This window comes from Pipistrellus kuhlii, unplaced genomic scaffold, assembly GCF_014108245.1.
Source record: "Pipistrellus kuhlii isolate mPipKuh1 unplaced genomic scaffold, mPipKuh1.p scaffold_m20_p_2, whole genome shotgun sequence".
Lineage (NCBI taxonomy): Eukaryota > Metazoa > Chordata > Mammalia > Chiroptera > Vespertilionidae > Pipistrellus > Pipistrellus kuhlii.
This window is the reverse complement of record NW_023425515.1, coordinates 102,601,417-102,627,382: the sequence shown is the minus strand read 5'-3', so window position 1 is coordinate 102,627,382 and position 25,966 is coordinate 102,601,417. Positions and strand designations below refer to the sequence as shown.

The window sequence follows — 25,966 nt, the reverse complement described above, 5'->3', positions numbered from 1 at the left end:
TGCCCACTAATGGGAATGGAACCAGCAACCTGGGAATCAAACCTAGAACTCTTCAGTCCACAGGCTGATGCTCTATCCACTGAGCCAAACTAGCTAGGGCACCAGTTATAAATTTGATACACACACTATAGTTAGTCTGAGAAATTAATTCATAGACCAAGATATTTTCACTAGTTCAATTGAATCACTTGGAGGCCTCCTCTATGCCAGGAACAATGCTCTGTACTGAATAAAAGAATATGTACCTTTGAAAGATTCACATATGGTGGAAGATGCAGACATAGATAATTTCCAAAAATATGGTGTTAATATGGAGATATGTAAAACACAGTATGATTCTATAGTAGCAAGCAAATGCACATTTTGAACAGCTTCAGAAAGAAATGAGGGAGTGGTCAAAGAAGGAACTTTAGAATAAGGAAGGCACAGAATAGAGAAATTAGTGATATACCTTAATGGCCTCTACTTGTTGGCAGATCATTTTCAGTAAAGAATTTTGATCTTCTGCCCATTGAGGTGGTGCTTTGGGAGAATACTAAAAATAAATAAATAAATGAGTATTTAGAACAGAAATGTATTCCACAATGAAATGATTCACTTCTTTCCCACTTACCTTGTAACTTTTATTTGGTGACAGAGAATATTTGGTAGGAGATGGTGTGGAATATTTCATTTCTGAATCTGTATTACGCAAAGAACCATTTTTATAAAGAGGACCTCCTTCACTATAGTCATCGAGTTGCTGCATAACTGAATTGAACATATCTTTTACAGACTCCAGGGGCACAGGCAACTAAAAATAAAAAACATAAATCAAAGGTCTTAGTTTGCAAAAATATCAAATTAAAAATTCTTAAATAAATTTATTATTTTATTTAATTAATTTATTTTTTCTCACTTATGTATACCAAACACTTTATATCTTTTTTTTTAATGATTCTGCCTTTTATTATTAGATCAAAACAGATCAAAACAGATAAAACAGGGAGAAGTAGCAACAAAAGGACTGTCATACAATGAGCTTCTGCTGGTTCTCAGGCAAGGACCCCTGTGTAGGAGTTGATGCCTCAATCCACAGCAGACCCTTAGAACATCACTTGGGCTCTAAAGTGCATCTGCTTGGTGGCATTGTTCTTCATTCCCGTCTTCAGCAGGCATTTTGACTTCATCCTCTGAACATACTTCATGTCCATGTCCCGTTTGTTCCTAAGAGCTGCTCCTGTGCTGTCAGTCCATCCCAGGGCTCTGTATTGCTTGAGTACCTGGCCCAATGCCTTCTGATTCTTGGCAACTGTCACAGCTCTTGACAAACCAAATCATTATTTGTATCTCATCAAGGAATGATGGTCCACTCTGGCACCAGAGGGTAGAATCAGCTCCATAGTTTCATCATCATAATCCAAGGTCTTATCTGAGGGCAACTCCTCGGTCTCATCAGGCTCCTCCCTTTCCTTGTGGTCTGGGTAGCTACTCCTCAAGGAGAAGTCTGTAAATTCCAAAGCAGCATCACCATCTATGAAGAGCTTACAGTGGCTTTTGTCATTCATGTGTGCTTGCCCAGCTTCCTTAGAATAAAAGGACTTCCCTTTCTCATTGCACCATAAGCAAATCTTCCCAACACCAACTTTTTCTCCCAAACACTGAATCAGTCCCTTTAAGATCCGAAAGATATTCTGTATCAGGAATAAAGAAGCTATGGATTTTAGTCATATGAGCTACTTTCTTCATATGGGAACCTGAATGATGGAACAAAATAAGGAGTCCTTTATAAAGATGGCACCAAAAGGAGTGCCTCTCCCAGCCTCTTCCTCCTCTGCATCCTGCTCCTCCAACTCCTCCATCGACTCAGCATCTTCACATTCCATTTCATCAGAATCAGTATCTTTTCCAGTTGTCTCCATCCAGATCCCCCTCCTCTCTTCCTCGCCCTGCTGCTTTGCCAGCTTCTTTGCCTGCCGTTCAAACCACTGTAATCAGGGAGATTTCTTGTCTGGGTTTCGGTCGTCTGCCACAGGTCCTCCTTCAGCAACTGTCCCAGGACCTCTGGACTCCTTCCTAGGAGCTGGAGGGGCCCTCTTGGGAGAAAGCTGGACTTTGATGACCTGCTGGATAGCTGTATTCATGGCATCCTTATCAACACTGCCCACACCCAACCGTTTTTTCCAAATTCTTTTCACTTATCTCCCCGCTGTGATTCACTATCTTCCTCTCCAGCTACACGTGCCACCAGGACTTCAGATGGTTTTCATAGGTGTTCAAACAGGCGAACTTATTACATCAGACAGTGCAGAAGGTGACTATGCCCTTGCTCTCCTGGCTCAACCACAGCCCACTGTGGTTCCCCCCCCCCCCCCCCCCCCCCCACGCTCCTGGAAGCCCTTAGCGGTGACAAGGGCCATGTCAACCATCTTCCGCTTCAGGTTGTAGCATTGCCAATCCATCTTATAGTGGGCCCGCTGCAGCTTGGATTATTAAGTGCCACCCAGTAGATAATGCAGGTATACGTTGCCATCCCTAGTGATCTCAGCTAGGCCCCAACACCATGATTCACTCAAACCTTAACTCGCCTCACAGCCCGCAAGAGGTTGCACTTTATACTTTAAATAAGCCCGGGGCATGAAATTTGTGCAGGGGTTAAGGGGTGTTGTCCCTCTACCCAGCCTGCACCTTCTCCAATATGGGACTGCTCGAAGGACCAGGATCAGGCCTAAGTGGGCAGTCGGACATCCCTCTCACAATCCAGGACTGCTGGCTCCCAACTGCTCACCTGCCTGCCTTCTTGATTCCCCTAACCGCTTCTGGCCTGCCAGCCTGATCACCCAACTACTCCTCTGCCAGCCTGATTGATGCCTAACTGCTCTCCTGCCAGCCTTTTTGCCCCTAACTGCAGCCATTTTTGTTGGGATTTATTTATCTTCTATAATTGAAACTTTGTAGCCTTGAGTGGAGGCTTAGGCACGCCAGGGTGTGCAGAAAGCTTGGCTTCCTCCATTGCCAGGGAAACCCAAGCATCCTGCTAGCTCCGCGGCCACAGCCATCTTGGTAGGGTTAAATTTTCAGAGGGAGAGGGAGAGACAGAAACATCAATGATGAGATTCACTGACTGGCTGCCTCCAGCACATCCCTATTGGGAATGGAGGCTGCAACCTGGGCATGTGCCTGACCAGGAATTGAACCATGACATCCTTGTTCATAGGTGATGTTCAACCACTGAGCCATGCTGACCATGTGGTTTCTACTCTTTCTGTTAGTCATTATAATGGCAGAATGTTAACTTGGAACTTTTTTTTATTAAATATATTTTTATTGATTTCAGAGAGGAAGAAAGCAGAGGAAAGAGACAGAAACATCAATGATGAGAATCATTGATCAGCTGTCTCCTGCACACCCCCTACTGGGGATTGAGCCTGTAACCCTGGCATGTGCCCTTGACCAGGAATCCAACCCAAGATCCTTCAGTACAGAGGCCAATGCTCTATCTACTGAGCCAAACCAGCTAGGGCTGGGAATTTTTTCAATGACAGCAAAATATGTTTACTAATTTATTTTGAATGTGAAAAAAAATGTAGATGCTAGAAGGCACCAGACAACATAAATTCTAATCCGAGAGCAGCAACACAAATTAATGCAATATTTGTAAAGTTGAATATAACTGACATTAACACCATCATGACAATTTCAAACTGTTGGAAGTTAGAAAAAAGATGATAAGAAATGCTCTGAAGTTGTCAGATTTCTGCTTTTGATTTCCGCAAAAAATTTTTAATTGTCAAATCCTTGAGAACTAGTCTTAGATAGCAATAATTCTAAATAAAAAACAAAAATAAATGTCCTATCTTAGAAACCTTTTCTAATTCCCCATACAAGTATTTTTGTAACAGTATAAACCTAGATTCTCAATTTTGAAAAACACCAAACCTAAGACAAAGCAATGCTATTAAAATATTTAAACATACTGTGCATTAATTATGAGGTATTATTACTGAGCACTTTTGAAATGACCAAATTATAACACAAAATCAAAAATACTTATCAACCAATTGTCAATAATAAGAAAGAAAAAAAACGTGCAACTTACTTTCTTGACTACTGAAAGATTTGAATCACTGTCATCTAAAATCTTTATTAGGTAGTCCCGGGTCTTTCTCAGGTAATTTTTGCATTCTTCTTGTTCTTCAGGAGAATGGGCATCATTTTCAATGTCTTCTGCTTTTCTGTGAAAAATCTATACAAAGAATGCTTTTATGAAACAATTGGGCTTTACTGCTTGTTGTGGGTTGTTTTTTTTTTTAAATATGGGATGCTTCACAAATGTGCATGTCACCATTGCACTGGGCTGTCCTAATCTCTGTATCATCTCAATTTTAATGTATGTGCTGTCAAAGCAAGTACCAATTAGGTTTTTGAAAGTAAAACTTTTAATTGTACATCTACTTACCAATGCAAGATTCCAATAAGAAACAACATTTTTTATTGATTCAAAAGCAGTCATAGCATCTTCTATATTTCCATTAACAGCATCCAATATAGCAAATGTTATGTGTGCTTCTTCTTCATATTCACCAATTTCAGATGCCTAAAGACATTTAGTAATTTTTATTCAAGTTGCCTTAACCCAGAATATCAAACCCAAATGATTTCCCAAAGAATTGTATGTTCTAGTGAGTCTAATAACTCAGTACTCTTTTGTGCCATATTTTACTTCTAAGAGCTAGTGCATTTAGAAAGCAAGACTAACATTAAATAGTCAGGCAACTAATTTAAGCAGTTTATGCCCTCCATTTGTTTATTTACATGCTGGAAATCCACATCCCCAGTTAATTAACCAAGGGACCCTCCATTACCTGGATGTCTGCACTATGAAAGTGTTTAAACAGAGGGTCAGTAGGTTCAGGAATACTAATCTTCTTTTTGATCATCTTCAATAATGGCAAAACCTTCTTCCAATAATGAACACTTCTGCCTATGTATTCCCGCTGATCATAAAAAGAATTAAGATCGCTGCCCTAAAATAAAATAGAAATTTAGGAGCACCCAACCTAAGGAACACAAATGATCAGACCAAAAAATGCATTTTTAAATGGATGAGAAACTGGTTAAATTACAAATCAAGGCAAAACAGAATTTCAAGTCATAGCCTCAACTCTCCAATAGTAGAATAACTACATACCTAATACCAGTGATCATTCCAAACTCAATTGTTAAACACTCTCCTATTTTTTTTGTTTTAATATATATATTTTTAACTTATTTCAGAGAGGAAGGAAAAGGAGAGGTAGAAACATCACTGATGTGAGAGAATCATTGATCAGCTGCTTCCTGCAGGCCTCCCACTGAGGAGATCAAGCACACAAGCCAGGCATGTGTCCTGACTGGGAATACAACTGTGACCTCCTGGTTCATATGTTGAGACTCAACTACTAAGCCACAACTGCCTGGCTACCCACAACTGCATGACTAGACTTAACTGTTAAACATTTCCAATGACACTAACCTAATAAGGCAGCCCAATCCACTTATTTTTAATTGCCACTTTTAGATAGAATAGTCAAAGGTCTAAACACCTTGTCACAGAACAGACCAAAACATTTTATAAAGATCTATAAATGCCCTATGCTACAAAGCAATGTGCTACTGAATGTAAAAAAATTTCCAACTGGACAATAAATATAAACTTAATTATTAAGTAGTAATAACAACAGCTAATACTTATGTAACATTTACTATGTCAGACCACTTTTCAAGTGCTTATATATTAACTATATTAACAACTATGTAGCAAGATTTAAAAAATAACTTTCTCCTAGCATATCTGTTTTAGAACTGAATGACTTTCAACGAAAAGTTTATGACTTAAAAAAAAAAAAAAATAAGTTAATGTTTTTAAAAATAAACTCACCGTTTTCTGAAGGTATTTGGCCCAATGTATAAGGAGGGCGGGTTGAAGGCCATGTTTTTCCTGGCCCCTTAGAGTATTTATGTCCCGCTGAACTAGAAGCCGCAACTTTGCTGAGGTTCCAGGGCTAAAAAATTATTTTTATTAAATAAAGTTGATTTATAAACATGCATTTCAACACTTGTGTTTGTTAATCATCACACTACAATTAAATTAAATACCTAGGAAATATGTTTTTAAAGTAAATCGGTGTTTAAATAAAGCCATGCAGTAAGTTAAAGGAATGTTTTTGTTTTACTACTTACATTGCTTTTCTGTGAATTAGATTACAAACTGCATCCCACCAAGACTTTTGTCTCTCTGTACAAAGTTGTTTACACACAGGAAATGGCAAGCATAGTGGCTGATAGAAGTTGTAGTGAGAACTACATTTTTCCTTCAATTGTAAGTCGCTGTTATATATTACCCCAAGTAGAAATACCTGTTTTATTTAAAGAAAAATCAATTAGAAAAAAAAATTTTTTAAGCTCAAAATATTTAATTTGCTCAAATATTTGCTTACTTCAAGATCTAAAATACATATTGACTCAGGTGCATTTGTTTCAAGTCTTGAGGTTTCCTGAGGCAAATGATGAAAAAGTTGTTTCAGCCATTTTCGAATTGCAGGTAACGTAGGCAACAAATTCCACTGCAAACCAAGCCAGGTAAGGTGCTGAAGGCTACCATTATGTGCTCGAATGGCACCTGAAATAAAAAGGAGGGGGAGTGGGGAGAATTGGCATTGAAAACTTCTTATATATCATCAGGTTTTCCAACAACTGAGATTAAATATATCTTAATTTTCTAAGTCAGAACTGGGGAAAAGTCTATGACAACCAAAGTCTTATGTTTTTTTGTATGTTTGTTGTGGGTTTTTTTTTTTTACCTTTTATCCAAGGATATTTTCCCACTGATTTTTAGGGAGAGTGGAAGAGAGAGGGAAAGGCAGAGAGAATTATCAATAAAAGAGAAACACATCCATTGGTTGCCTCTTGCATGAGCCCTGACCAGGGCCCAGGCCAGGGGGAAGCCCTGCAACCAAGGTACGTGCCATTGACCAGAATCCAACCTGGGACCCTTTGGCCCGCAGGCCAACACTCGATCCACTAAGCCAAACCAGCCAGGGCTTTTCCTTTTTTTCTTTTAATATATTTTTATTGATTTCAGAGAGGAAGGGAGTGGGGAAGAGAAATAGAAACATCAATAATGAGAATCCGAGAGAAACCAAGATGGCTACATAGGTAAATGCATAAACTGCAGCCTCGCACAACAATTTCAAAACTACAAATAAAAGACAAAATGGACATTATCCATAACCACGTGAAAGCTGACTGACTGGAAATTCTACAACTAGAATTTCTACAACTACAAAGAGAAAACCACAAGGAAAATCAGAGGAGCTGTAAAAGTCTGCAGTACGGAGACAAGGCGCACACATGCAGAGAGGACAGAACCAGAGAGGACAGGGTGGCTGAGTGCCTGGCTGGTGTTCTCTAGTGGGAAGGAGATAAAAGCTTCGGACTGCACTGAACCCCAGTTCTGACTGCACTGAACCCCAGTTCCAGCAGAGATCCTGGGGACCCAGACTCATACAGAAGGAATCTGGGCTATGAGGCGGAAACTCAGGGGAGCGGTGAAAGGCAGAGCTCCGGAGGTGCGCACGTGAATGCACGCAGAGGACAGACTGTTGACTGTGCCACTGGATTGCCCTAGTGGGAAGGAGACAAAAACTCCGGACTGCACTGATTCATTGGGGGAGAGACTAGACTGTCTGGCATCCGGTGAAACTCGAGGGAGCCTTTCTCTCAGAGGTACTTGCAGGGAGTACCAAGGGACACTGAGATCCAGGAACCTCATAGGGCGGGGCTGACAGGAGCCAAGGCTGTAGGCTCCACCCTGAAACTCCACCCATCCAAGCTGAGCACAAAGGCTTTTGCAATTTTGCAAGTCTAGTCGAATAAGGCTCTCTCTTAGCATAGACATAGCTGATCCTCACAGCCAATTGCCTGGAGATCAACTCCTCCCACTGATACCAACAACAATCAAAAACTTAACTACAACAAGGCTGTACACACAGTCTACAAAGGGGTGCACCAAGAGTGTCCCCCTCAGGAAACTGGGCAGGCCGAGCCACTGGCCCATATAGGACACCAAGCACACAAAGCTACCCTATCAACTCAGGGAAGCAGCGAAAATGCAGAGAAAAAGAAACAGATCACAAATGAAAGAAATGGAGGAAAACAAACGACTGGAGATAGCTATGGGGGGAAAAAAGAGGAACAACTATAATAATCTGAACAATAAAGATTAAATAAAAAATAATAAGAATCATTTATCAGCTACCTTCAGCATGCCCCCTACTGGGGATTTAGCCTGAGACCCAGGTGTGTGCCCTGACCAGGTATCAAACTGTGACCTCCTAATTCATAAGACAATGCTCAACCACTGAACCACATCAGCCAGGCTGGCCTTAATATTCTTATTAAAGATATTCACACTTATATGTCTAGGAATTTTACAATAGAGACAGTTCTTTCCAAGTCCATTTGAGGAAAAAAGAAAAAGACTCACTAGAACTCAATAAAACAAAATCTGACAAGGGCCAAATAAATAGTTACCCACTAAGAAACCTTGAAACAATGGATTTGCCTTTCAGTAAAGAGTCATGAAATCAATGTGCTACCACAACATTAATCCATTAGGAAAGTGAAGAGAATTTTTCTCATAAGAGATTCAGTATTGAAAAAGTTATGAGCTTCTGGATGCATAGAGAGGTACAGACTTTCTAGCAATTTGCAAGAGATTTAAACATGTTCATCAACTTTGTCCCAGTAATTATTTTTAGGAATCTATTGAAAATTTTGAAATGGAGACATTTTATATTATTTTTCATCAAAGTATTTTTTTTTTGAGTTTTTAAATTGATTTTAGAGAGAGGAAGGAAGAGAGAAAGGAAAGAAGGGAGAGAGGAAGAGAAGAAGAAAGAGAGAAGGAGAGCAAGAGAGAAACATCAGTTGACTGCCTCCTGCTTTGTGCCCATACAGGGGATTGAACTGGCAACCTGGGTGTGTCCCTTGACACAATCAAACTCACAACATTTTAGTGTACGGGACAACGCTCCAACCAACTGACCCACGCTAACTAGGGCCACAGTTTACTTTTAATAGTGGGAAAAAAACTGAAAATGACTTGAATACCCAACAATAAAAAGCAGCAAGCAAATTATGACTAATTCATGAAATGTATAATATTGCCATTAAACGTCATATTTACAGAGGTAGATATGATGGGAGAGAATTGCTGAAAGACAAATCATATGTAGAAGTACAAACAACTATTTAGGATAAAAACATATGCCACCACTACCCCTACCAACTTCTTAACCCCCCCCCCCAAAAAAAAAACATCTGAAAGGAATACAGGAAAATCTTAACTCATTATTTCTGGGTCAGTGGTCACCAACCTTTCGGACCTCATGGACCACCAGTTGGTGACTGCAGCTCTGGGTAATGAGATTATGGACAATTATGTCCCTTTCTGCTTATTTTTCTCCAATATAAAAGGATTAAGATTCAAAATGTTTTCTTTAAAAGATACAACTTACCAACATCATATCTGGCCAAATCATCAGTTTCCGGTGCTTGCACATCAATGTTTCCAATATCATCACTACCAAGGAAAGAGCTATCCTTAGGTGACTGACCAGAAAACAGAGCATCATACAATGCAGACTGCCCACTTTTATTGGCAAAGGATTCTACAACTTCTTTTAAAAAGTCTTGTTTGTCACGACTTAAGTTTAGCAACATGTGCCCTGAAAAACAAATTATTTCCATCATTTAAAGTATACAGATTTTTTGTATTCACATCTCTCAATAGATTTATTCATATCCACCAAGAGGCAATAACAATTATCTGTGACATAACCATGCAACCCAATAACCATATGTGGACAACAAAAAGGGTACTTATATAAAAAAAAGAATATAGATTCCAGGGTCAATAGTATCTCTGTCTACATGTTAGAGTAAAAGGAAAGAAAGATAAGAATGTGTGGGAAAATACCAAAAATATTTACATTTCAAATGGGAAAGTGTAGGATTTAAAAGTGGCCACAGAAGAGCAGGGCCAAGCTCAAATTCTCTGATCTGATACACTGAGTTCTAATCTTGGTTGGTCAGAATTCTCCTTTAAAAGACTTTTAATACATAATTATTTCCAGGTCCCACTCTCAGAGATTCTGATTACACAGGTTTGGGGTGAGAAATCTATTTCAAAAACACCCTTTGGATAAAGTTCCAATATATGCTACAAGATGGATGAACCTTGAAATATTATTTTAAGTTTAAAAAAGCCTGTCACAAAAGACCATATATTATATGATTCAATTTACATGAAATTTCCATATAGAAATATCCACAAAGAGACCAAAAAAAAATCATGGTTGGTTACCTAGGACCTGGTTGGTTACTAAGACTAGGGGGAGAAACGGGGCATGACTGCTATGGGTATAAGATTTCTTTTATGAGATGATGAAAATATTCTTAAGTCACTTGTGGTAAAGTTTGTACAACTCTATGAACATACGAAAAAAATTAAAATGTATATTTAAATGGGTAAATTATATATTATAGTATGTTAATTTTATCTAAAACTGTTTAAAAACAACAAAAAATACTCCTTGGAGTAATTCTACTGGTCAATCAGGTTTGGTTATCACCAGACTATTGTTTTTCTAAAAATTTGCCGAGATAAGCTCAGAAATGCCCAGATCAAGGACAGTAAAACTGTGACACCCTGCAAAGGTACCTATGATAGCCCTGCAAAGGTAGAAGGGAGACATAAAAAAGGTGCCAAGTCACTTCTTTAAGAACAAGTCTACTTCCCACACACACAAAAAAAGTAGATTGTCAGCTAGAACAGCATTATAAGCTTAGACCAATAGCCTAACTACAGACCAAAGCTTACAGAAACTTTTATTTAATACTACATCTTCCTCTTTACAAAGTTCATGCAATTTCTATCAAAACTGCTTTGTACAGAAAGTGTTCAATTCACTGCATGAGTCACTGGGTACATTAATAACTTAAAGATTTTGCCTTAGCAAAACCAGGTAACCTATAAACATTTGAGCTCTATCCCAAATAGTCAAAAGTAGGAATAAATCTATAAATCCTAAAAGCCTAATAGAAAGTGAATATAATTCTCTATCTTCCTTACTATATTGTCAGTTCCTTAAGAGGTATTTTGCAAGGTATCTTCTTCATCTTTTTATCCCACATAGCAGTCTTGCAAGCAACTGATAAATGGCTGGTAAATCAGTATTTATTCTTAGTATCAAAAACTTTTATAAAATATTCAGAATGGAGGCTCTAGCAGCTAGAAAGAGGAAGGTTTAAGAAGTTTCTGCATCTGGTAACACAATATCAAATACATAGCTGTTCCTATTTCAGAATATATTACTTTTTTTTAAGATTAATCCTCACCAAAGGATGTGTTTATTTTAGAGAAAGGGGAAAAGAGAAAAATCGATGTAACATAGAAACATTGATGAGTTGCTTTGTGTATGTGTCCTGATGGGATCAAACCCCCAACCTACTTATGTGCCCTGACCAGGAATCAAACCAGAAACCTTTCAGTGCAAGGGATGATGCTCAAAACAACTGAGCCACATTGGCAAGAGTAAATATACCATTCCTCCTAATTCTTTCTCTCTTGCCCTAATCCAACATGACAAAGAGAAACATGATTATGACAAATTTTCTCCCAAAAAGACAGATGATATTATCATAAGATGCATTCTAAAAGAGAATTTTCCTTTTTTCTTTTCCAAATAAAACCAGTTAAACATCACTATTACCTGATTGGCTCAGACGATCAAAAGCCATGGTTTCCAGCAGATTTTGTCCACCTTCTCCTTTTATTAATTTAATCTTTGGTCTTGGAACCTGGTAATTTTATAATCAAAAATATTTAGTGATACCCATATATTAAATAGTAAGAGGGTCCTTTTTATTACAATGTATTTTTTTGATAATGAGCAGTTAACCAACCAACCAGCAGTTAGACTGGAAACTAGGAATTAAGATTATCTATAAAAGATGTCTGCAAACAGCATTCCTGAGAAATTCCCACTAAAAGCACATTCAAATGGCATTTTTGGGAAATGGAGTGTTTAGAGAACTTTTCTACTTGCAGAAACAGAACCACCAAAGCAGATATATAAGACCCCTACTTTGCTCAGCACTGGAACCATACTTGGAAATGCCACACTGAACAGTACATTTGCTAAGTATAGATAATTTGGGATACCATTGTGATGAACTGGAAAAACCCAAAAGATTAAAAGGATTCCAAGCCTTATCCTATAAAGAAGAGCTAAAAGAATGATGAAAAAATATTAAGAAAATTACCTTGTAAAAGAAGTTAGACTTTTTAAATATCATCAAGAGAAAAAACATTAATATGCAGCAGCTTAAGAAACGTTTTTATTCCATACTAGTGGCCTGGTGCATGAAATCTGTGCATCGGGGAGGAGAGGTGTCCCTCAGCTCAGCCTGCACCCTCTCCAATCTGGAACTGCATAAAAGATGATCCTAACCGCTCACTTGCCTACCTGCCAGGCTGCTCACCCCCAACTGTCCCCCACCACTGGCCTGCTCGCCCCTAAATGCCCCCCCACTGGCCTGCTCACCTCCACCTTCCCTCCACACTGGCCTGCTCACCCCCATCTGCTCCCCTTCTGGCCTGCTCACCCCAAACTGGCTCCCCCGCTGTCCTGGTCACCCCCAATGGCATGCTCTGATGGCATGCTCACTCCTACTGATGGCATATTCACTCCTACTGGTTGCCCTGCTGGTCTGCTCACACCCAACTGCCCACCTTGTCAACCTGATCACCCCCATCCGCCCCCCCTACACACACACACACACACACACACACACACACACACACACACAGGCCTGATCACCCACAACTGCTGTCCCATCCTGGCCTAGCACTCACAACTGCCTTCCCATCTAGGCCTCCAATCACCTCTACCTCAGCCCCATCATCATAGCTTTGTCCAAAAGAACATCCAGAAGGTCTCCTGGAAGGTCTCCCAGCCTAATTAGCTTACTACTCTTTATTAGTATAGAGGCCTGGTACACAGGTAGGGGCGGCTCATTTGCCCTGAAGGGTATCCCGGATCAGGGTGGGGGTTTCCTTGGGGCATAGGGCAGCCTGGGCAAGGGGCCTGTGGTGGTTTCAAGGCCAGCCACATCCCCATGGGGTGAGTGTCCCCATTTGGGGGGGCATGGCCAGGCTGGGTGAGGGGCTGAGGGCTGTTTAAGCTGGCCACACACCCTTCAGGGTGGGGGTTTCTACTGCGGCACCTATTCAGCCTGGGTGAGGGGCTAATAGCTGTTTGCAAGCTGGCCACAGCCCCCAGCAGGGACTCTTACTCCATGGGGGTGTGGCCAGGCTAGGTGATGGGCTGAGAGCTGTTTTCAAGCTGGCCACACCTTCTTCAGGATAGGAGTCCCCATTGGGGTGCCTGGCCAACCTAGCTGAGGGACTGATGGCTGTTTGAAAGCTGGGCAAGCCCCCCAACGGGGGCCCTCACCCCATGAAGATGTTGCCGGCCTAGGTAAGGGGCTGAGGGCCATTTCAGGCTGGCCACACTCCCCAGTGACCCAGGCTCCCAGCCCCTCCTTCAGCCGAGGCCAGGGAGGGCAGAAACTTGGCATCCTCCGTTGCTTGGGGGCAACCCAAGCCTCCTGCTCGCTCCAGCTCCGTGGCTGCTGCTATCTTTGTTGGGTTGATTTGCATACTCACTCCTGATTGGCTGGTGGTCCAAGAGGAATTATGGTCAATTTGCATATTTCTCTTTTATTAGAGTAGATAAGGAAACACCAAAAACCAAATTATCCAAAAATTCCAAGGGCTATCTTGAAATGTAGTGAATGTCCATCACTGAAAATGTGCAGTCATCATAGGCAATGATCACTTACTAAAAATATTCTACAAGTAACCATATTGGGATAACAGCAGTTAATTTCTAAAGAGTTTCTTAATTAGTAAAGGAGTGTAATGGCACATCTCTGTGATGTCAAAAGTAACCTAATACCTTGGCTTTAAAGCACTGGTTTAAATCCTCCGAACCTCCCCCAAAAAACTATGCTATATCCATAGACTGGAATAAATATGCAACCTTAAAAAAAAAAAAAATGAAGATGTTATACTCATGTTATCCTTACTACATTGCACTGATATGAAAAAAACTACCAATAAATATATTATAAAGCAAAATAAATAGAATATACAGAATGTTGGAATGCATAAGTGTGTGTGGGTGGCGTGGGGGGGGGGGGGTGCATGTGTGGGTGCTCATCTATGCATAAAAAAATTTCTTGAAGAACTCAAACAAATTAGTAACATTAGTTCCTTCAGGGAAGAGAAGTAAATGACTAAGGAACAGAGGTAGCAAAGAATTTTCAGTGTACCCTCTTTACTCAAAAGTTTTCTATGTATGTTAAGAGGCTTCTATTACATATCCATTCAATGGAAACACATGGCAGATGAAAAGAGAGAGACTAAGGTAAATGTCTATGTGCTGAAATGGAAAATGAAAAAACAGTAAGGCCGAAACCGGTTTGGCTCAGTGGATAGAGTGTCGGCCTGGGGACTGAAGGGTCCCAGTTTCGTTTTCGGTCAGGGGCATGTACATTGGCTGCGGGCACATCCCTGGTTAAGCGGGTGTGCAGGAGGCAGCTGGTCGATGTTTCTCTCTCATCGATGTTTCTAGCTTTCTATCCCTCTCTCTTCCTCTTTAAAAAATCAATAAAATATATATTTTTTAAAAACAGTAAGGTTTTCAACAGTAAATAAAGCACATCTCCACTGAGGCAAAACAGTTTTTAAAAGTAGAAAAAGGGGTATATGCTTACATATACAGGAGAAATTCTGAATACCAACCAAACTATTAACACTGGTTGTCGTCTAGAACAGCGTTTTTCAACCGCTGTTCCGCGGCACACTAGTGTGCCATAGGTGCAGACAAGACAAGAATTTTATAATTTTTCACTATTTTGTTTACTTAATATTTCATAATAAAGTAATTATAAAATACTTTCTTTGTGTTTATTTGATTCCTATTCAAGAGAATTACTTTATATATAGTCAATATAGGCACAGAGTTAAATTTTTTAACATTTTCTAATGGTGGTGTGCCTCGTGATTTTTTTCATGAAACAAGTGTGCCTTTGCCCAAAAAAGGTTGAAAAACACTGGTCTAGAAAAGGAGACTTAAGTGAATGGGTTAAGAGGAAAATTTAATTTTTACTATTTCAAAAGTTCAAAGTTTAAAATAGGTGACTGTGTTAATTTAAAAAAATTATATTAAAAACTTTAATAGATTTCAGTTTCCATGAAAAATAAGAAAACTCTCAGCTACTTGAGAATATAAAAATATTAATCACAAGAACTTTTTAGTGCCTATGTAAATTAGCAAACTTCTTTACCTTCATTCATTTTCACTACAAATATATTCCTTATGAACTTAAATCCTTCTTCAGAGTAAAGAATAACACTTAACACAGTGGGACAAATATAGACAGTGTTCAAAAATTCATATGATACGAATTTCAAGGAGGGGCCTCCTCTAATAGTCACTCTACAGTGAACCCTCTGCTTTCCCTCAAGCAAAAGATCCCTCTCTGAAGCTACCAATTTTTATAAACTGAGCTCAAGGCATTTTTTTTGCATACTGCCTATTTCTTTTCATTTCAGAATTAATGCAAACTTACTAAAGAAAACACTAACACTAAAATAAATAAATAAATAAATAAATAAATAAATAAATAAATAAAAATTAAAAATTTTTTTAATTGACTGGGAAAAGATAATAGCCAGAATCTCATCACCTAAAAATAATAGTTAACACTTTGACAGTCTCAGTGCAACTGCACCCAAACCTGAAAAATGCTTACCTGAAATGCTATGAGATAGCATAATGCAGCCAACTCAGAGAGAGCTCTCCACTGCACATCACTATGCTGACCCATCTTCAAAAGCAGAGAACCAGCATGCATGTAGAAATGTCCTTTTATTTCTAAGAAAATAGCTGAGAGTTCATCATTTCCACCCACAGAAGATTTCACAGACTGAAGAGCACCATCAAAACTGTAATATTAAAATATTAAACAGATCTAAAATATGTTGCACTGTGAATAACCATGGTTTCGATATTTAACTCAAAATAAATTTATTTCAAGCTTCATCTACCATATTCAAACTCCTAACAATCCATTCTTCTCTATTTTATAAATTATGAATCACATAGTACTTATTTTTATTCCACATATGTACCCCCTATACTTCAAGATAAACATCTAGAACGACCTATTACAAAACTTAGTTCACACCCTCCATTCATAGAAAAGATATAGATCAAACAATAAGATTACTGATTATGGTGCACTAGAGGCCCAGTGCACAAAATTCATGCACTGGAGGGGAGGGTGTCTCTCAGCCCGGCCTGCACCCTCCAACAATCCAGGAGCCCTCAGGAGATGTCCGACTGCCACAGAGGCTAGAGAGCCTCCTGCTACTGCCCTTGCGAGCTGAGCCCGGCTTATGGCTGAGCAGTGCTCCCCCTGTAGAAGCACACTGACCACCAGGGGGAAGCTCCTGCGTTGAGCATCTCTCCCCTGATGGTCAGGGTGCATCTTAGAGACCGGTCATTCCACTGTTCAGTCAATTTGTGTACTAGCCTTTTATTATATAGGATATTTCATAATATACCAGAATAAAACTGGAAAATTATTTAAATATTTTCTAGTTTCTTCTCAATAATATGGTTTCATTATTTAATTCAAGGTTGGAAGTTATAAAATTAGGTATGCCTTATTCAAATTAAAAGTAAGTAACAAACAACAATTTTGGTTGTCAATACCATAATTGCTCTTCTTACCATATGACTAAAGAGTTAAATAAATTCTATTTCTCACTATTATTTATAATCTATATACTAATCAGTGCTTCTAAATCAAATGGTCCTCGGAGGCATGGGTGTATTCCAATAAACCTTTAAGTAGAAAATCGGATAGAGAGCCATGTTTAGCCCACAAGCCCTAGTTAAACCCTACACTCAACTAACGTCATTATGCAAATGCTGTTTTTGTTCAATGGCATTTATTTTAACAAAAAAGATACTGATCCTCAAAATCAAAATTTAGGAAAACAAAAAAATCATGTATTACATTTTCATTATCTTATTTCTAAGCTAAAATACTGTTTTCTAAAATACTACTGTGCTAATTACTTATATTAGAATATCTGACAAATGAAACTTATTCTTCGATTTTTTTCTCAAGATTATATCATTTTTTAAAACAAAATATGCAGGCCTGGAGCAGCCGGGTCGGGTGCTGCCAGGCCCGGAGCAGCAGCAGCCAAGTCCAGAGCAACTAGATCGGGAGCGGCAGTGACCAGACCCGGAGCAGCTGGTTGTGGAACAAACCAGAGCAAGAGGCCAGGCCCGAAGCAGCCAGGCCTGGAACAGCTCGCTCCTCGCCTGCCCCTGCCCCACGGCTGCCTCTCAGACATGGCTGGAAACTTTTGTGGGAACTTGAGGGTCTGCTGAATCAAGTGATGAAGGCTTAGATCTGGATGTGTTGAGTTAGCATAGGGCTGGGGTGTTGATCTGTGAGTGCCTTGGGTGGGGCCTGGATGAGGCTGGTTGACCTATTTGGAAATGTCTTTTGTGTGAAATGTATCATTGGGCATGTGGAGGTATTATTGATATGAGAAAATGCTAAGTAACTGATTTACTATCTGAAAAGGGATTTACTATCGGGGAAAAGGAAGGAGGAAGAGACTGAACATAAACTGTGCACCTATGGATGAGGACAATGGGGGATGGGGAGGGGGTGGAGGGTGGGTGGGAACCTGGTGGAGGGGGGAAGAAATGAGGAACCTTTGTAATAATATGAACAATAAAGATTGATTTAAAAAATAAATAAATAAATAAAAAGAAAAGAAAAAAAAGAAAACAAAATATGGAATTGTTAGAACATTCATTTTCAGGCTTGATTCTCTATTAATCATGTCAAAACTGAATATTAACTATAAGAATAATTTAATCAAACCTGAACAATTTTATGTTATCTAAAAAATCAAAGTCAATATAAAACCAATTATAATATCTCCACACAAGAAGAATTCCTTCCAGGTGGTTCATCATATTAAATATTACCCATGTGCACACTATAAAAATGCAGTAAAGATATTTAGACCAATGAAGTGAATTACTACAAAAAGAAAATTTGTGATTTACACTGAAGTCCACAAAACATACCTTTCCAATAAATCTCTGCTTTCTTGTATGTCTCTAGTGGAGAGCGTAAGAAGCATAAGATTAGCATAGGCCAGAAGTAAGTCTTTATTGGTTGCTCGCCAGTTACTTTTATCAGAATCCAAACACTGTAAAGATTCCAGATATTCCTATTTTGTAGAAAGAACACTAGGTTATAAAACTTACCAAGTGTTATAAAATTTATCCATTTATGCCTATAAATTCCTTTGCCCTTTCCTATTTGTAAAACCACATTTTTATATCACCTATAAAACCACACACACACACACACACACACAATTTTTCAATTTTATCTTTCCAAACTATCAATTACAAATTGAAATCATCCTAATAAAAATTTCATTTCACAGGTGGTATACATAAATAAAAGAAATTTATATCTTGGGGAGTACTGTTTAAAGTAGGGGTGTCGAACTCAATCAGAGAAGGGGCCAAAATCTAAAATCCAGCCTAAATCGTGGGCCGAATGGTTTACTGAACAGTCATAAACTGTCATTGTGATGGAAACGCAGCGGAGTGCAGTGATGACAGCGCGGTGCGGGCCACATTGCAAGGCCTGGCAGGACGGATTTGGCCCGCAGGCCTTGTGTTTGACACATGTGGTTTAAAGGAATGTATGGTAATTATCTATATAGAAGTATAAAAACCCAGCAATGTTTACTTACCTTAAGGGTTTGTACAACACACAAATTCCATTCTAAACTTGAACGCAAAGCTACATTTCTCTCTGCCTCATGGCAGTGGGCCACAGCATCCTTCAATCTTTTATTTGAGCGATATAGCTCTACTAGTCGGATGTTCACATAGACATCATCAGGTCTTGCATAAAGTTCTGACTGAATCAAGTCAAAAAGTTTATTCCATCCATCTTCACCTTCACAATCCAAAAGCTGTTCCTAATTTAAAATACAAAACCATTAATTTAGAAAAACACCTGTGCAATTTTAAACACATCATGGCTCCTATGAGCACCATTCAACTGTGGCTAGCTTCAGTAAATTAAAACCAGAAATACTATCTTACATATTTTATTAGCCCCTTAAGAGTTGAAGCTAAACCTCAAAAAAGTTATGTGTAAACATCTACGATTATATAGGTGTCCATTTCACCTCAGAGATTGCCAGGACTACCACCCACCCTTGTACACCCATCCCAATCATTATCAGAGCCTAGGCCTCCCCATCACTCCTCATTCCAGGTCCTTATCCTCAAACTGCTCCAGATATCCCTAAATTTGACTCAGTCCCTTACCCACTATGCTCCTACATTGGAGCACCAAATGTTTGCTATCTGCTCAGTGTCTTCACCATCTGTCTTAACTGAATGGTGTATAACTTGAGATAGCCGCCATCATTTCTCTGCCACAGTAGCTTTTTCTCTGCTAACCTACATACAGTAGAGGAAGTGGAGTTTGTGACCTATTCACACCCAATGTCACTTCCAAATAACATCTCCCCATACCTGTTTAGAACCCTGCTCTAAAGGACATGCTATGCAGCTACTCCATCTATTCCTCCTCATTAGCAAATGGAATAGAAAACTCTTCCTTCATCCTTTACTGTCATTGGTCATTATCAATTACTGTCATTATCAGCTGAAAGATGTACAAGGTATGTAACTGCCTGGCTACTAAGTTCTTTAACTACCTCATCTCCACTGGTCCTACAACTCCAGTCTCAGCCATCCATCTGACATTGCTAAAAGTCTTCAAAATATGTATTTTGGTCATACCAATCAGACCACACTCCTTACTCCTCTTATTCTTCCACCTCATAGAAACTCATATAACCTCACTGCCACATATATTTGCAACTACTACATGAAACCTCCATTAATACACTAACATCCCTAAGTTTTAATTTTCCATAAAACACACACACACACACACACACACACACACACACACGCACAGTCGTTCTGTTAAGCTAAAATGCCATAATCCCTAATATCCATAATTACTACTTGCTTACACAACCTCTCAATTCCATTTCTTTCCTTAGAAGAAGCCTATTATCTGTGTTCTCTGTATCTCTAAAATAGCAACTATACCACTAAGGGCATTTGGAAATTTAGGAAATCTCAAACTGGTAATGCCTAGAACAAATCCTATTGTATCTCTAATACTCACTTTCTCCATTCCTTGAAAATATAATTTCATACACCTCCTCTCTCCTCACATTTCCCACACTTTCCTTCAACCCTCACTTTCAACTTAAGATTACAATTCATTCTTCACTGAGAAAACTGAACCCATCAAATGTAAATTCCATTGTGCCATATCTACTTATACTTACTTCTCTCTGCTCCCTTCACCTAGCAAAGACCAAGCTCTCCATAAGAGTTATTTTTTTCATTGCCCTCTCGCCTTACCAATCACTCTACTTATGGATCACTTCCATAAACTTTCACTTGGCCTTTCCATATTTGCAAAAAGCCCTAGACTTCAAGTATATGTTTAAAAAGAAATAAGATCAGCCGAAACCGGTTTGGCTCAGTCGTGGAGCGTCAGTCTGCGGACTGAGGGGTCCCGGGTTCGATTTCGGTCAAGGGCATGTACGTTGGTTGCGGGCACATCCCCGGTGGGGGGTGTGCAGGAGGCAACTGGTTGATGTTTCTCTCATCGATGTTTCTGGCTCTCTATCTCTCTCCCTTCCTCTCTGTAAAAAATCAATAAAATATATAAAAAAATAAAAAGAAAAAAAGAAAAAAGAAGAAGAAATAAGATCAACACTATTATGCTTTTCAAAAATTCTACTTTCATAAGATCTTATACCAATAATATTTTCATTCATTAAATAAATGCCAAAAAACTATTTCCCTTAAGCCTTCAATTTTGAAAACCAGAATTCCTTTGCTAAAAAGTTACATTTAAGAAAGGTTTAGCTTCACAAAGATAATAAGATAAAGAAATTTACATACTTAGACGTAACATTTTTTTTAATATATTTTATTGACTTTTTACAAAGAGGGATAGAAAGTTAGAAACATCAATGAGAGAGAAACATCGATCAGCTGCCTCCTGCATGCCCCCCACTGGGGATGTGCCTGCAACCAAGGTACATGCCCTTGATAAGAATTGAATCCAGGACCCTTGAGTCTGCAGGCCGATGCTCTATCCACTGAGCCAAACCGGTTTCGGTTAGACCTAACATTTTAGATTAATATTTAAAGCCCAGCTGCTTCTCACAGGGAGAAAAAAATTGATAAGCCTGTATCGTGCGTGACTGCAGTGGTGATGACAAAAATCTATAGATTTTTTAAAATATATTTTTATTGATTTTAGAAAGAAAGGAAGGGAGGGGACAGAGAGAGAGAAATATCGATGAGAAACATTGATTTGCTGCCTCTTGCATGCCCCTACTGGGATAAAGCCACAACTCGGGCATGTACCCTGACCAGGAATAGAAATGGCAACCTCTTAGTGCATAAGATGACACCTAACCAACTGAGCCACACCAGCTGGGCATGAATCTATACATGTAATAAAATTTAAAAGAACTATACATACACACTGTACCAATATCAAATTCTTGGCTGTGCATTGTACTATAGTTACATAAGATGTAACCACTATGGAAAGTTGGATGAAGTATACACATGACCTCTCTGTGCAATCTTATAACTTCCTGTGAAAAATCTATAATTATTTACTAATAAAAAGTTAAAATTTTATCAGAAACATGTATATTGAAGGTAGGTAGTTCTTAAAAACAATATACACTAAAAATTCCATTTAGCTAGCACATTTGAAAAGATTTTATATCCAAGAGTTATTTTGCAAACCAGTATATTATATTCAGTAAAGAATAACAATCAGAACTGGTTAATATAGAAGCAACAACTTCCTATCATTTTTAGTAATTACCTGTAACATCCTGGAGAAACTGTCATTTAAGTTTTGCTTGAAAACCTCACTAACCCATAGCATAGGGGTGTCGAACTCAATCAGAGAAGGGGCCAAAATCTAAAATCCAGCCTAAATCGCGGGCCGAATGGTTTACTGAACAGTCATAAACTATCATTGTGATGGAAACGCAGCGGAGTGCAGTGATGACAGCGCGGTGCAGGCCACATTGCAAGGCCTGGCAGGACGGATTTGGCCCGCGGGCCTTGTGTTTGACACATGTGCCATAGCACAATCCTTTCCATTTTTAGACAGTAGTTCGTTAAAAACTTCATAATAACCCTAAATTGTCATCCTTTGGATAATTTTCACCAAATGAAGTAAAAATTTTATACCAAGCAGCTCAATTTAATTATTAGCTCCACCATCTAGTTACAAAACTGTAAGTCCCTAAAATGTTAATCACTGCATCAGGGTAAATGAGATATCATTTGTAAACCATAATAGTGCCTAATAAGGCACAAAAGTTTTGAAGAAAAAAATTTTGACATTCTTTTTTTAGAGGTATAATTAACATATGTCATTGTATTATTATAGTTTAAGATACACAACATAATAATCCTATCTAAGAACTGTTCTCAACCTCCCAGCTGCCCAAGGCCCGCATAAAACTCAGGCAAGTCTCAGATGGTGGCTGCCCAGCCAGCCACCAAGGCCACCTCTGGCAGCAGCAGAGGTGTGATGAGGGCATGGCCTTCTCCTGATCGCTGGGTCACCTCCTGCTCCTTAGGCTCCCAGACTATGAGAGGGGACAGACTGCACTGAGGGACCCCGCTCCTTCCAGTGCATGAATTTTCATGCACCAGGCCTCTAGTTTGATATATACATACTGGAAAATGATTTCCACAGTAAGTTTAGTTAACATCACCTCACAGAGTTACAAATTAGTTTTTATCATGATAATAACTTTTAAGATCTACTCTCTTATCACCTTTCAAATATACAGCATGCATGCTGCACATTACATCCCCAGAATTTAATGTTATAACTGGAAGTTTGTACCTTTTGACCACTTTCACCCATTACCCACCAACTCCCCACCCACACACACAATATTTTAATGTCTCCTATTAAAAAGTCATTTAACTCCAAATATTAGAAATAGTTTTACTTTCTTTAGTTTTCCCAACTGCTTTTATCATATTTTATTCCCTTTTTTTACCTTTAGTTTATAAATTGCAGGACTTCCTGGAAAAAGTTTAGCTGCTCTTTCAACCCAGTATTTTGCTCTTCCATCAGTAACATCATTTTTACAAAGCAATTCTGCAATCTTCAACACAAGATCTTTTTGTGTTGGATTTAATTCCACTGAACGCTATCAGAAAATAAATAATAAATTAGTAGGGTTCCTAAAGTACAGATACTCATATATAAACATGAAAAACTCTATTCCTAAATGGTAAGATGCTATTTCAAAGTTATTATAATTAAACTTAAAGTATCCTAAAATACTTTTGAAGATAAGTTAATAAAAATTATGTTTTTATTAGATATGTCAGAAAGAAAGCAGAAAAAAAAACAAAAGAAAGAATACCACACACATAAGAATAGCATTTCTGACCACATTAGGCTTAAAGTTTATACGTGTTCTTCTAAAGTGCTAACCTCTTAATTACAAACATAGTATACTTTGGGCCAAATAATTTAAAATCAGTTCCATGTTGTGCCACCTTTTTTTTTGGGGGGGGGGGGGGGGTGATAATCTTCACCTGAGAATATCTGTCCATTGCTTTTTAGGAAGAGTGGAAGATAGAGGGAAAGACAGAGAAAACTATCGATGTGAGAGCAACACGTCAATTGGTTGCCTCCTACACACAAGTCCCAACCAGAATCTGGGCCAAGGAGGAGCCTGCAACCAAGGTACGTGCCCTCTGACCAGAATCAAACCCAGGATCTTTTAGTCTGCAGGCTGACGTTCTATCCACTGAGCAAAACCGGCTAGGGCCAAGCTGTGTCACTTAATAGTACTGTGATACCTTGTTTTCATGACATCCATATTAAACATTTGAATATGAATATTATAAAAATTACTCTGGGCATCGTGTGTTTGGCTGCGCAACGCCTAAATTTTAATCTTACATAGTTTACCTTATAACATTCAACAGCTTTGTCTATGTTTTCCTCCACTTCATAAAGAAGACCAAGAAACCTGTGAGCTTTGGGATCCCTTTCTTGAACGTTAATATATGTAGATATGTATCTGTTTAAAAAATAATAATATAAAAATAAGTAATTTTTAAATAATCACATTTACAGCTATATTTAAATAACTGAAGAGTATATCTTAAACCAAAGCAATCACACAACTAATTTATATTATTATAATTATTGACTACCACTCTTTAAACTACAATATGAAGATAACTCAAAGTACTATAACACAAAAGGATAATACTTAAACACAAACACACAAAGCTGACAACATACTAATATTACCACTAAATGCTACATTTATCAAATGGTTTTTCCAGTGTTTCCTACATATAATAAATAAATACATAAATTGTTTTTTCTTCCTGATTACATTTTGGAAAAACACCCAAGAGTTTGCATAAAAATCAGAAAGTGATGAGAGTAAATATTTTAAGTCATCATACTGTGAATAGTAAAGAGCAACAATTTCCCAAATAACAACTAAGAGAATGTATTTATCTTTAAACAAGAAAACAATATCTAACAGTACTGTGTACCCAGATAAACTAGAGCAGAGAAAAAAATTACTAAATATAGTACTAAATGAAGGTAATTTTCATTTCTTCAATCAATTAACAAGTAAAAATAAGGAAGTCTCTTCTAGAGTCAGTGAGTGGTATCCTAAGGGCAACACTGAAGAAAAAAAGTGTCACATTAATAAGGGTTAATAGCCTAATGCTATTAAATAAAAGTGCTTTCTCCTTATCAGCATTTTCATCTTCCCATAAATTCCTTTAATATCCTACCTCCCTCTTCATTTTCTGCTTTTCTCTACTGCAAATCAGCAAATCAGATCAACAGCCTTCTTGGCCATACTATGTGTGAGACAAAACTTCAGTGTGACCTACTGAGTCAAATAGAAATCTTTTATACAAGCTAGTCTCCCATCTAGAAATCAAAGTTTAATTTTGTATTCACTGCTGTTTTCCAGCTGATTAATGTACCAGATATGTAACCAAGAAGACATTAAGATATAAACATGGTTGTCTTTTATTCTAACCCAGGACAATCTTTAGAAAAGTATTTTAAGGCAAACAATTTCTTGCCTTTGGTAGGCACGCAGAAAATACTCATCCTAGGCTCAATCTCCAAGGAATCTAGACTGGTCCTTAGGATCAGTCTTAGTGATAAATCCCTTATTTCCAGGATATACTTAGAAAGAACTGCTAGAAAATTTTTTACCCATTTCAAAGAACATGCGATACTGTAAGGCACTGATTTTAGAAAACTAAAGCATGTTTAGTTTGGTACTTACTTCTTAGCAAGCTCATATTCTTTAGCTTCATAGTATAGCTTCGCAAAATAGAATCCTTTCATTGATTTCTAAAAAACATTAAAAGTTCTTTATTTTTCATACTTTAAATTTTGAAATTTTTCGTAAGAAAAATCTGTCCTAACAAAATTTCTATGATTTACTTTTGTTCACTTAAGAGGTAAATGAAATTGCTTGTAGAAATGCATGTATGCTCTGAAAGCCATTATTCCACATAACAATTTTCATCACAAAACAAATTTTAGAACAGCAACATAAAACCATACAGAAATTAAGAATTTATGTCAGTGCCCTGGCCAGGTA

At 38.3% G+C, this 25,966-nt stretch overlaps 1 protein-coding gene, 1 non-coding gene and 1 pseudogene across 14 annotated transcripts in view; all 3 read right to left on the bottom strand.

The window, feature by feature from the left end:
* The window catches only part of RANBP2 (RAN binding protein 2), an 81,991-nt gene that overhangs the window by 35,576 nt on the left and 20,449 nt on the right, over nt 1–25,966 (bottom strand). For 11 of the 13 annotated variants that reach the window (XM_045584176.1, XM_045584174.1, XM_045584175.1 and 8 more), the window contains exons 2-17: nt 25,646–25,713; nt 24,286–24,397; nt 23,360–23,512; nt 18,959–19,189; nt 18,276–18,421; nt 15,907–16,099; nt 11,796–11,883; nt 9,540–9,749; nt 6,459–6,640; nt 6,202–6,377; nt 5,900–6,023; nt 4,845–5,006; nt 4,439–4,576; nt 4,079–4,225; nt 614–793; nt 452–535 (exon numbers count right to left, since the gene is read on the bottom strand). In XM_045584176.1, coding sequence (XP_045440132.1) covers nt 452–535; nt 614–793; nt 4,079–4,225; nt 4,439–4,576; nt 4,845–5,006; nt 5,900–6,023; nt 6,202–6,377; nt 6,459–6,640; nt 9,540–9,749; nt 11,796–11,883; nt 15,907–16,099; nt 18,276–18,421; nt 18,959–19,189; nt 23,360–23,512; nt 24,286–24,397; nt 25,646–25,713 — 2,394 coding nt within the window. Of the gene's footprint in view, nt 1–451; nt 536–613; nt 794–4,078; nt 4,226–4,438; nt 4,577–4,844; nt 5,007–5,899; nt 6,024–6,201; nt 6,378–6,458; nt 6,641–9,539; nt 9,750–11,795; nt 11,884–15,906; nt 16,100–18,275; nt 18,422–18,958; nt 19,190–23,359; nt 23,513–24,285; nt 24,398–25,645; nt 25,714–25,966 lie in introns of those variants that run through there. The other 2 variants (XM_045584167.1, XM_045584171.1) reach the window with 2 other exon arrangements.
* LOC118724573 lies at nt 942–2,441 on the bottom strand (annotated as a pseudogene).
* LOC118725059 lies at nt 4,290–4,392 on the bottom strand. Its single transcript, XR_004989810.1, has one exon. It is a non-coding gene; the product is annotated as a U6 spliceosomal RNA (small nuclear RNA).